This window comes from Chrysochloris asiatica, unplaced genomic scaffold (assembly GCF_000296735.1).
Source record: "Chrysochloris asiatica unplaced genomic scaffold, ChrAsi1.0 scaffold00042, whole genome shotgun sequence".
In the NCBI taxonomy this organism is placed as follows: Eukaryota; Metazoa; Chordata; class Mammalia; order Afrosoricida; family Chrysochloridae; genus Chrysochloris; species Chrysochloris asiatica.
The window spans coordinates 14,544,200-14,554,933 of NW_006408560.1; the positions used below are offsets into that span (position 1 = coordinate 14,544,200).

Consider the following 10,734-nt stretch of genomic DNA (forward strand, 5'->3'; position numbering starts at 1 on the left):
TGTGTGTTTGTGTGTACAGCAAATCCATTCATATAAGTTTTGGAAACAGTAAAAATTACATTATAATGTTTAGGAAACTACGTATTGTTGTTGTTGTTGTTAGGTGGGTGCCATCAAGTCAATACCAACTTATACCAACCCTATGCACAACAGAACAAAACACTACCCAGTCCTGGGCCAATCTCACAATTGTTGCCACACTTCAGCACATTGATGCTGCCATTTCGCCAATCCATCTTGCTGGGGATCTTCCTCATTGACTCTGACCCTCCACCTTACCCAACATGATATCCTTCTCTAGTGGCTAGTCCCTCTTGACAATATGTCTAAAGTATGAGAGATGAAGTTTGGCACTCTGGCTGCATTTGTTCCAACACAGATCTGTTTGTTCTTTTGGCAGCCCATGGTACTTTCAATATTCTCCTCCAACACCATAACTCAAGAGCATCAATTCTTCTACAGTCTTTCTTATTCACTGTCCAGCTTTCACATGTATATGAGATTACTGAAAGCACCATAGATTGGGTCAGGCGTACCTTAGTCCTCAAGCTGAAATCTTTCTCTTCAACACTTTAAAACTGTCTTGTGCAGCATTCTGCCTGATGTAATATATCATTTGATTTCTTGACTGCTGCTTCAGTGAGTGTTGATAGCTGATCCAAGAAGAACGAAGTCCTTGACAACTTCAATCTTTTCTCCGTTGATAAGCATGTTGTTTATTGGTCCAGTGGTGAGGATTTTTGTTTTCTTTACATTGAGATGCAATCCATACCAAAGACTGTGGTCTTCGATCTTCATCAGGAAGTATTTTAAGTCCTCTTCACTTTCTGTAAGCAAGGTTGTATCATCTGCATATCACAGGTTGTTAATGAGTCTTTCTCCAATCCTGATGCCACGTTTTTCTTCATATAACCCAGCTTCTCGGATTATTTGCTCAGCATACAGGTTGAATAAGTATAGTGAAAGAATACAACCTTGTTGCACACCTTTACTAATTTTAAACCATTTAGTGTTCCCATGTTCTGTTCGAACAACTGCTTCTTGATCTATGTACAGATTCCTCATTAAGACAATTACGGGTTCCAGAATACTCATACGTTGCAATGTTGTCCATAACTTGTCATAAATCACACAATCGAAAGCCTTTGCATAGTCAGTAAAGCACAGGTAAACATCTTTCTGGTATTCCCTACTTTCAGGCAAGTCCATCTGATGTCAGCAATGATATCCCTCATTCTACAGCCTCTCCTGAATCCAGCTTGAACCTCTGGAAGCTGTCAATGTATGCTTGTAGCTGTTTCTGTATTACCTTTAGTAAAACTTTACTCTCATGGGGTATCAAAGATACTGTTCAATGGTTTTCGCATTCCACTGGCTCACCTACCTTTGGAATGGGCACAAATACAGATCTCTTCCAATCAGTCGGTCAGATAGTTGTCTTCCAAATTTCTTGGCATAGATGAGTGAGTGCCTTCAGTGCCGCCTCACATTCTTGAAAGACTTCAACTTTTATTCAATCATTTCCTGGTGCCTTGTTCTTTGCCAATTCCATCAGTGCACCTTGGACTTCTTCCTTCAGGACCACTGGTTCTTGACAATATTCTACCTCTTGAAACGTTTGAACATCAACCATTTCCTTTTGGTACAGTGACTCTGTGTATTCCTTACATCTTCTCTTGATGCTTTCTGCATCATTCAATAATTTGCCCAGAGAATCTTTCAATAATGAAAATCGAGGCTTGAATTTTTTCTTCACTTCTCCCAGCTTGAGAAATGCTGAGCGTGCTCTTCCTTTTTGGTTTTCTGACTTCAGATCTTTGCACATTTTGTTGTAATATTTGGCTTTATCTTCTCAAGCTGACCTTTGAAAATTTCTGTTCAGCTCTTGGATCTCCTCATTTCTTCCACTTGCTTTAACATCTCTATGCTGGAGAGCAATTTTCAGTGTCTATTCGGATATCCATTTTGATCTTTTCCTTCTTTCTTGTCTTCTTAATGACTTTTTGCTTTCTTCCTGCATGATATTCTTAATGTCATCCTACAACTCTTCTGCTCTTCAGTCTTTAGTGTTTGATGTATCAAATATGTTCTTCAGATGATCTCTAAATTCAGGTGGGATACACTCAAGGTCATATTTTGGCTCTCATGGACTTGTTTTCATTTTCTTCAGCTTCAGTGTGAAAATTGATGGTCTGGTTCCACAATCTGCCCCTGGCCTTGTTTAGGCTAATGATATGGAGCTTTTCCATTGTCTCTTTCCACAGATGCAGTCAATTTGATTTCTATGTATTCCATCTGATGAGGTCCATGTGTATAATCATCTCTTATGCTGTCTAAAAACAGTATGTGAAATGAATAAATCATTGGTTTTGCAGAATTCTATCATGCGATCTCCAGCATCATTTCTATCACCAAGGCCATATTTTCCAACCAATGATCCTTCCCCTCTTTGCTCCCAACCTTTTCATTCCAATCACCAGTAATGATCAATACATCTTGATTGCATGTTTGATCAATTTCAGATTGAAGAAGTTGATAGACTTCTTCTATGTAATCCTCACTGGCTTTAGTGGTTGGTGTGTAAATTTGAATAATAGTGGTATTTACTGGTCTTCCCAATAGGCGCATGTATATTACCCTATCACAGACAGCACTGTACCTCATGACTGATCTGGATATGTTCTTTTTGACAATAAATGGAACACCAGTCCTCTCAATTTGTCATTCCCAGCATAGTAAACCATGTGGTTGTCAGATTCAAAATGGCCAATACCAGTCCACTTCAACTTAGTAATGCCTAAGATATCAATGTTTATGCATTCCTTTTCATTTTAGACAATTTATAATTTTCCTAGATTTATACTTTGCACATTCCATGCTCCAATTATCAATGGATGTTTATAGCTATTTCTCTTCATTTTGAGTTGTGCATCATCAGCAGATGAAGGTTCCGCGGCCTTTACTCCATTAACGTCATCAAGGTCAACTCTACTTTGAGGAAGCAGCTCTTCCCCAGTTGTATTTTGAGTGCCTTCCAAGCTGAGGGGCTCAGTTTCTGGCACTATATCTGACAGTGTTTCTCTGCTATTCATAAGATTTTCAGTGACTAAATATTCGGAAGTAGTTTGTCTCTCCTTCCTAGTCTGTCTTCGTCTGGAAGCTCATGTGAAACTTCTCCACCATGGGTGACCCTGCTGGTATTTAAAATACCTGTGCATAACTTCCAGAATCACAGCAACTCACAAGCTACCACAGTATGACAAACTGACAGACAAGTGGTGGAGATAACTACCATCTTGAGTTTGGTAGTCATTTTCCTGCTCTTCTTTATAGTTTTACCAGGAATGTATGTATAAGTGGTAAAATTATAAAGAAAAGCAAGAAAATGACTACCAAATTCAGGATGGTAGTTATCTGATTAAGTATTTAATCCATAAAATTAAGGATTAATTTTATGAGAATTTGCTTTATAATATTTGTTTAAAAGTACATTTTTATTCTTGTACATTTCTGTATTGCTATATAAGAAGTTACAAAACTTAAGGAAATGTGAAGAGCAGAAAACCACCTCAGTCATTGATTTGTGCAAAGAAAAGAACAGTAAACAAAACTGGGTTCCATTCTTTTCTATAGAGTGGGTGACAGACACACTTTTAAGAAAGCAAAGTACAGTCCACCTTATCAAGTTAAATTTTTCCTATATTACCCTTTAACACATGGGTAATAACTCACCTCTTCAGCAGTCTCATCTTCTTCATCATCATCTGGATGGTATTCTTCATCTGAGGAATCATCTTCTTCAAGGTGGATATCCACAAACTGAGGAGGCTACAAAAATACAATTAGAAAGAAATGGACGAGTCAGAAATACAAATCATATATATCTGAGAAAATAGGGGTAGAAAAAAGGGCATGGAAAAAAGTTTCTAAGAGCAAAATGAGTAGCTAGAAACAAGTAGAAATGAGGTAGGGACTAAAGTTTCCTGGAATGAGAGGCACACCTAAGAGTAATGGAATGGAAAACATTCAAGCTGGAAACAAAACAAAAAGATAGGTCAAAAATAAAGTTAACAAAGAAAATGCTTATGTTTCAAAAATGGTAAGTCTTTCTGGGAAAAGAATAAGAAATATACTTCCAAGTGTACCTTAATTTCATTGGCCTTCTTAATAGGTGAAATGTTCCATGTTGGAATTACCTACCAATAAAGAATATAAAGAATTAGGTTTATAGCTGAACTAGTTTTTCATTTTTTTCCCTCTTCACTGTCATATACAGTCATCTATCTAAAACATAACAGGATTGATCCTAGGAGTGCTGATTATCCCTGATGGTATCCTTGCAAATTTTTCTCAGGGCTTGATGAAAGAAAATGAGAGAAGAACCTATTTCTGTTGTTAGACTTTTCTGCCTTGAACCTGGTAAGGCTGCTGTCGTCTACACAAGGAGAAAGCAATGTCTGTCTTGCCTACTTTACAGAATAGCTGTTGGGTATCATGGAATAATGGACATGAAAACCATCTGTGAGCCATAAACTTATACAAACCTAAGATATTATAGGTTATAGTATCAGTATGTTTTTTAAAATCAATGACATAAACCCACACAAGTATGCCTCCACAAAGCCAGTTATAAACAACTCTTATGGAAAGATTTAGGATGAAATGCCATATTGTCAACAACTTATTTTCAAGTAGTACAGGGTAAAAATAGATACAAAAAGATACAGAGTAAATATGGCAAAATGTAACAAATGTTTAATCTAGATGGAATCTGTATTCATTGTAATATTCTTTCAACTTTTCTGAGTGTTTGAAATTTTTCATAATAGAGTTAGGAAAATTTTACTGTGAACCAACCAAAATCATCCTATGAACCAAATGTAACTGGCCACTATTTTCCATCTCCATAAAGAGCCTTAGGTTCTCCATCTCCTTAACCCTGACATTATTTAGCCACATAATCTAGCTCTGTGGAGCTAAGCCCACTATCAGACAAAAGGAATGAAGTGATTCAGGTCCACACTCCTACCCATCTCTACTTCTGAACCAATCAGTTTCCCTATTGCAAACCCACCATGAAAGTAAGCCAAAATTCAGAAGTCTTAGAGCAAGTAAGTATATTAAATATGAGTAAACCCAGACTTGAACACTGAATCTTGTTCTCTCATGTAAACTACAATCTTGTTGGTGGGAGTGGTGGTGTTAGGTGCTATCGAATCAGTACTGACTCATAGTGACTCAATGAAACACTGCCCGGTGCTGGGTTGCCCAATTCTTCTATATCCATATTCACAATTGGTAAACATAATCTAGGGTCTGATTTGGATATCCTTGGTTTCTTGTTTGTTTTTTCCTCTGTATCAACAAAATGTTAATTATAGTCTATATTTATGTAGAGTTTGTAGAACGTCTGTCTCACGGCTGTTTTCATCATTACTACCACATTTGTGATTATATCCTAGAGAAAGGTAAGATTTCACTTCACGTAAAAAGAATTTGCCAACTAGACAAATTGTGATGTGAATGACAAAAAAAGTCAGTGTAATCTTAGGCTGCATTAACAGAAATATGGAACACAGAGGAGATAAAAGTAACATTAATCCACACAAGTTAAAACACATTTAGAGTAGCAGACATCACTTTGAGCATTTTTTCAAAGGTAATGGAAAGGACCAGATTGCTAAGATTACTTACTCAAAGTCGTACTACACGAAGGACAGTAAAAAATGTGGAGACATTTAACAAGATAAAAAAGATTATGAAAAGACATAACAGCTGTATTCCAATATAGAAGAACATACTCAGTTTTACTCAAGTTGAGAGAACTGAAAAAAAATTTCAAGTATCAATTTATAATATTGAAGGATTCTATGGGCAAAATATTGAATGATGCAGAAGGCATCAGAAAAAGATGTTAGGGATATACAGAGCCACTGTACCAAAAAATAAATGATTGATATTCAACCATTTCGAGAGCTAGCATATGATCAAGAGTCAATGGTACTGAAGGAAGAAGTACAAGCTGCAATGAAGGCATTGGCAAAGAACAATGCTCTCGGAATTGAAAAAATATAAATTGAAATCTTCCAACATATTGAGACAGCACAGGAGATGCTCACTCATCTATGCCAAGAAATCTGGAGGGCAGCTACTGGAAAAACTAATTTTAAGAGATCCGTATTTATGTCAATTAAAAATGTGAGCCAATGGAATGTGGAAATAGTCAGACAACATCATTAATCTAACATGCTATAAAAATTTAGCTAAAGATAACTCAAAAATTATTGCAATAGAACACTGACATGGAACAGCCACAGGTTAAAGCCAGATTCAGATGAGTACATGGAACGAGGGATATCACTGCTGACATCAAGTGGATCCTGACTGAAAGAAGAGAATACAAGAAAAATGACAAACGACAGACAACATTGTAGAGAATGGGTATTCCAGAATACTTAATTGTGCTCATGAGGAACCTGTACATAGACCAAGAAGCAATTATTCAAACAGAACAAGAGGACACTGAATGGTTTAAAATTTAAAAAGTTGTGCACTTGAGTGGGATAAAAAAGAATATCAGGAAACATAATTATAGAAAGCTTGTAAGCCTGTCTTCAGCCTATAACTGATTGGAATACCTAAAAGGGGTTCTAGAAATTGCCCAGTGAAATAGGCTTCCTGTGGAACCTTTGTAGTGTATAGGACCTTAGGTGGAATCCTGAGTCCCATCCAAAACCTTCTGAGGTGGGACATTCCCACTTGAAAGGGCAAGCAGACTAGCCTTGGACAGCTAGAGCAACAGAAGATACTTCTTGAAAGAAAGACTAGCCAGAAAAACCCAAAACAAAAATGGCAGTCTGACTGGCTACTACAAGAACAAGCAAGTTGTTTGCCATGAAGCCATCAAGGCAAGCAATCAAGTCCCTTCAGGACAAACCCCACTCTAAAACTGAAACTCAAAGGGAACACAGGAACAGGCATGTAAGCTTGCTGGCGACCACGTTGGTATACTGGTGAGAGGAAGAGGGGGAAAGGCAGCAATGGAGACATGGGCTGAGCTCAACCACGTTCCATAGACTCCCGTTGACCTTGAGAGGAGAGACAAAAGAGGAAGGACTGGTTGGTCTAAAGTGTGATGAGACCTGTGGACTCCTGAGTCCATGGACAAGGACATAGCTATGGAGGGCTAGAGCTGACAGCAAAGTGTCCAGCTGATATGAAGTAAGAGGAGACGCACAAGAACGCCCAAACTTGTAGATAGTGCCCATTTGACCTAGCTTTAATGGCTTGATGATCAAAACTCGACTAGAGGAAGATATTTAAAAAAAAAATTTTTGATAAAGAAAATAACTGTAGTTTGCTACAATTTGATGAACTTGACCTATACGTATTTATGCAGTAACTCAAAATACCAACTGAGAGGGAAGGAGTCTTCACATCAAGTATCAATCCTAGCCCCTCTATATACAGGGTAGATAGGGATGGGGAACTTAGACAATGGATACCTAAAATGGGAGGGCAATAAAGGCACGAAGTGATTGGCTTACAAGTTTTCAAGAGGAAGTTTAAGAATGCATGGGAGAAGGTAGAGTCCCCACTGAATAGTTTTCATCTTCTCTAGACGGGTCTGGTGAAAGCAGATGGGGCTAAGATTCTCATGATTCAATAGTGAGTAATTGTTATCATGACTACTTGCGACTGTCAACTGTAAAGATGGAAGTTTTGTAACAAAAATGGGGGAGTAGTTAATCTTACAGTCCCGGAACAGAGGACCCTAGGATCATCAAGGGAGAAGAACATGAGTGGAATGTGTGACCTTATCCAGAGAAGCAGCGACACCAAAGATGGAGGCAGAGATGAGAACATGGAGAGAGAGAGCAGCTGAGGCCTCTAGACTCATGGAAAGAGAAGGGCTGGGTGCTGGCAGACAGGAGACTGGATTGCAGAATGTGTACTTTGGCTGTTTAAATGATTATATATTCCTGAGTATTTCTCACCCAATTAAAAGAAATAAATAAACAAAAGACAGAGGGAATGAAAACAAATACTGTTGAATGATGATGCACGGAGACTGTAATCATTCAATGATACTATGATTGTAAAACTGATGTTCCCCCATGTCAATTGTCTCTCAATTCACAATTAAAAAAAAAAAAGTATGCACTAGGGTTGTATCATTTCACTATACTTATTCAATCTGCATACTGAGCAAATAATTCAAGAAACTGGAGAAGAACACGGAATCAGGACTGGGGGAAAACTCATTAACAACATGCAATACAACTTGCTGAAGAGAACTTAAAATACTGATGAAGATCAAAGACAATAGCTTTAGAATGACTTGTACATCAATGCTAAGAAAACAAAAATTCTCAACACTTATCAAAAATAACATCATTATAAATAGATAAAAGACTGAAGTTGTCAGACTTCATTTGCTTATATCCACTATCAATACTCAAGAGTCCTGGTGTGGTGCTGTCGGTTAACACGCCAGACTGCAAAGTCATTGGAACTGCAAGGTCGGTGATTCAAGTTCACCAGCTGCTCCTCAGAAACCCTATAAAGGGTCGCTATGGGTCAGAACCGACTCAATGGCACTTAACAACAACTATCAATACTCATGGAAGGAACAGTCAAGAAATCAAATGATGTATTGCATCATTGCACAAGACCTTTTTAAAGTGTTTAAAGAGGACTAACGTGTGCCTGATCCAAGTCATGGTATTTCCATTAGTCTCATGTGCATGAGAAGGTTGAATATTGAATCAAGAAGACAATAGAAAAATTGACACATTTGACTCATGGTGTTGGAAAAGAATATTAAAAGTACTATGGACTGCCAGAAGAACAAACAAATCTGTGTAGGAAGAAGTACAGCCAGAGTGCTCCTTAGAAGCCAGGCTGGTGAGAATTTGTCTCTCATACTTTGGACATATTATCAGGAAGGACCAGTCTCTCAAGAAAGACATCAGACTTGATAAAGTGCACAGTCAGTGAAAAAGAGGGAGACTTACAAAGAGAAAGAATGACACAGTGGCAGTAGCAATGGGCTCAAAGCTTTACAATGATTGTGAGGATGGAGCAGAACCAGGTAGTGTTTCATTCTGTTGTGCATAAGGTCGCTATCAGTTGGAACTGATTTGACGACACCTAGCAACAACAGCAACAATATAAGAAAGGTCATAGGGAAGAGGAAAAAGACATAATCTATAGGTTCCCAAGCAGTAGAATTGGGGCAAACAGAAACTGCAATATGTGTTTGGGTCATGGTATAGTGGTTAAGCACCGGGCGGCTAACCAGAAAGGTTGGAAGTTTAAACCCACCAGACATTCCACTGGAGAAAGATGTGGTGTGCTGCTTCCATAAAGATTACAGTCTTGGAAACATATAAAGCAGTTCTATTCAGTCTTATAATATCACTATAGTTCAAAACTGACTCAGTAGTAATGGGCTCAATGAGTATGAGTTGGAACCAACTCAACTGGGCAGCAATAACAACAAAGGCAAATTCTTCTTTACTACCAGAGAAAGAATAGACTTCCTCTAACCGACAATGAGCCTGGTCACAGAAAGTAACACAAACTTGACAAGTGCTTACTTATAAAGAAGGAATCAGAATGGCTGCAAGCATAAAAGAACTTGCTGTATTAAAATACTACAGAAACTTCAAGTTTTTCTTATACGTTAGTGTACAAAAGACTGACCTGTTGTGCATTCAACAATGCTTATTTTCTAGCCCTACTGTACAGATCCTTCCTAGGGATCTGAAGTGCACCCAGAAATTTGCATTTTTAATAAGCACTTCTGAATGACCACATACCAAGTGGTTTCGATGCAACTGGTCTCTGGAATGTACCCTAAACAGTTTGCCAACATATACAATAACTGGAATAAAAAACTGATCTCACTAATTGGTTTCAACAATTCTAAAAGGTTATCTATCAAGCACTTCTAATAGCAATTACTTCATCAATTGAAATAAAAGTAAATTTTTATAACCTTTTGTCTCTATTTGTCTTTTACAACCTGTTGTTGTTGTTGTGTGTCACTGAATTGGTTTTAACTCACAGTGACCCTGCATATGGTAGGTTTCTGAGAACAGCTAGTGGGTTTGGCACAGTAAGCTGTCCAATGTTTATAGCTTATTCTGTTGTTGTTGTCTTTGTTAAGTGCCACCGAATCGGTACCGACTCACAGCGACCTTACGCAGAGCAGAACAAAGCACTGCCCAATCCTGGGCCAACCTCTCTATTGTTGCCACGCTAGAGCCCACTGATGCTGCCATTTTGTCAATCCATCTCGCTGGGGATCTTCCTTGTTTTCTCTAGCCCTCCACCTAACCAAACATGATATCCTTCTCCAGCAAATGGGCCCTCCTGACAATGTGTTCGAAGTATGAAAGATGAAGTTTGGCGATCCTGGCCTCCAAGGAGCACTCCTGGCTGCACTTCTTCCAACACAGATCTGTTGGTTCTTTTGGCAGCCCAAGGCACTTTCAATATTCTCCTCCAACACCATAACTCAAAACCATCAATTCTTCTACGGTCTTCCTTATTCACTGTCCAGCTTTCGCATGCATACAAGGTTATCGAAAATACCATGGCTTGAGTCAGGTGCACCTTGGTCTTCAAGCTGATATCTTTGCTCTTCAACACTCTAAAAAGGTCTCGTGCAGCAGATTTGTCTAATGCTGTACATCATTTGATTTATTGACCGCTGCTTAGTTGATC

At 38.3% G+C, this 10,734-nt stretch overlaps 1 protein-coding gene across 2 annotated transcripts in view; it reads right to left on the reverse strand.

The window, feature by feature from the left end:
• GON4L (gon-4-like (C. elegans)) overlaps positions 1–10,734 on the reverse strand; it is a 168,209-nt gene that overhangs the window by 85,440 nt on the left and 72,035 nt on the right. For both annotated transcript variants that reach the window (XM_006861565.1, XM_006861566.1), the window contains exons 6-7: positions 4,146–4,196; positions 3,733–3,828 (exon numbers count right to left, since the gene is read on the reverse strand). In XM_006861565.1, the coding sequence (XP_006861627.1) occupies positions 3,733–3,828; positions 4,146–4,196 (147 nt within the window). The remainder of the gene's footprint in view (positions 1–3,732; positions 3,829–4,145; positions 4,197–10,734) is intronic.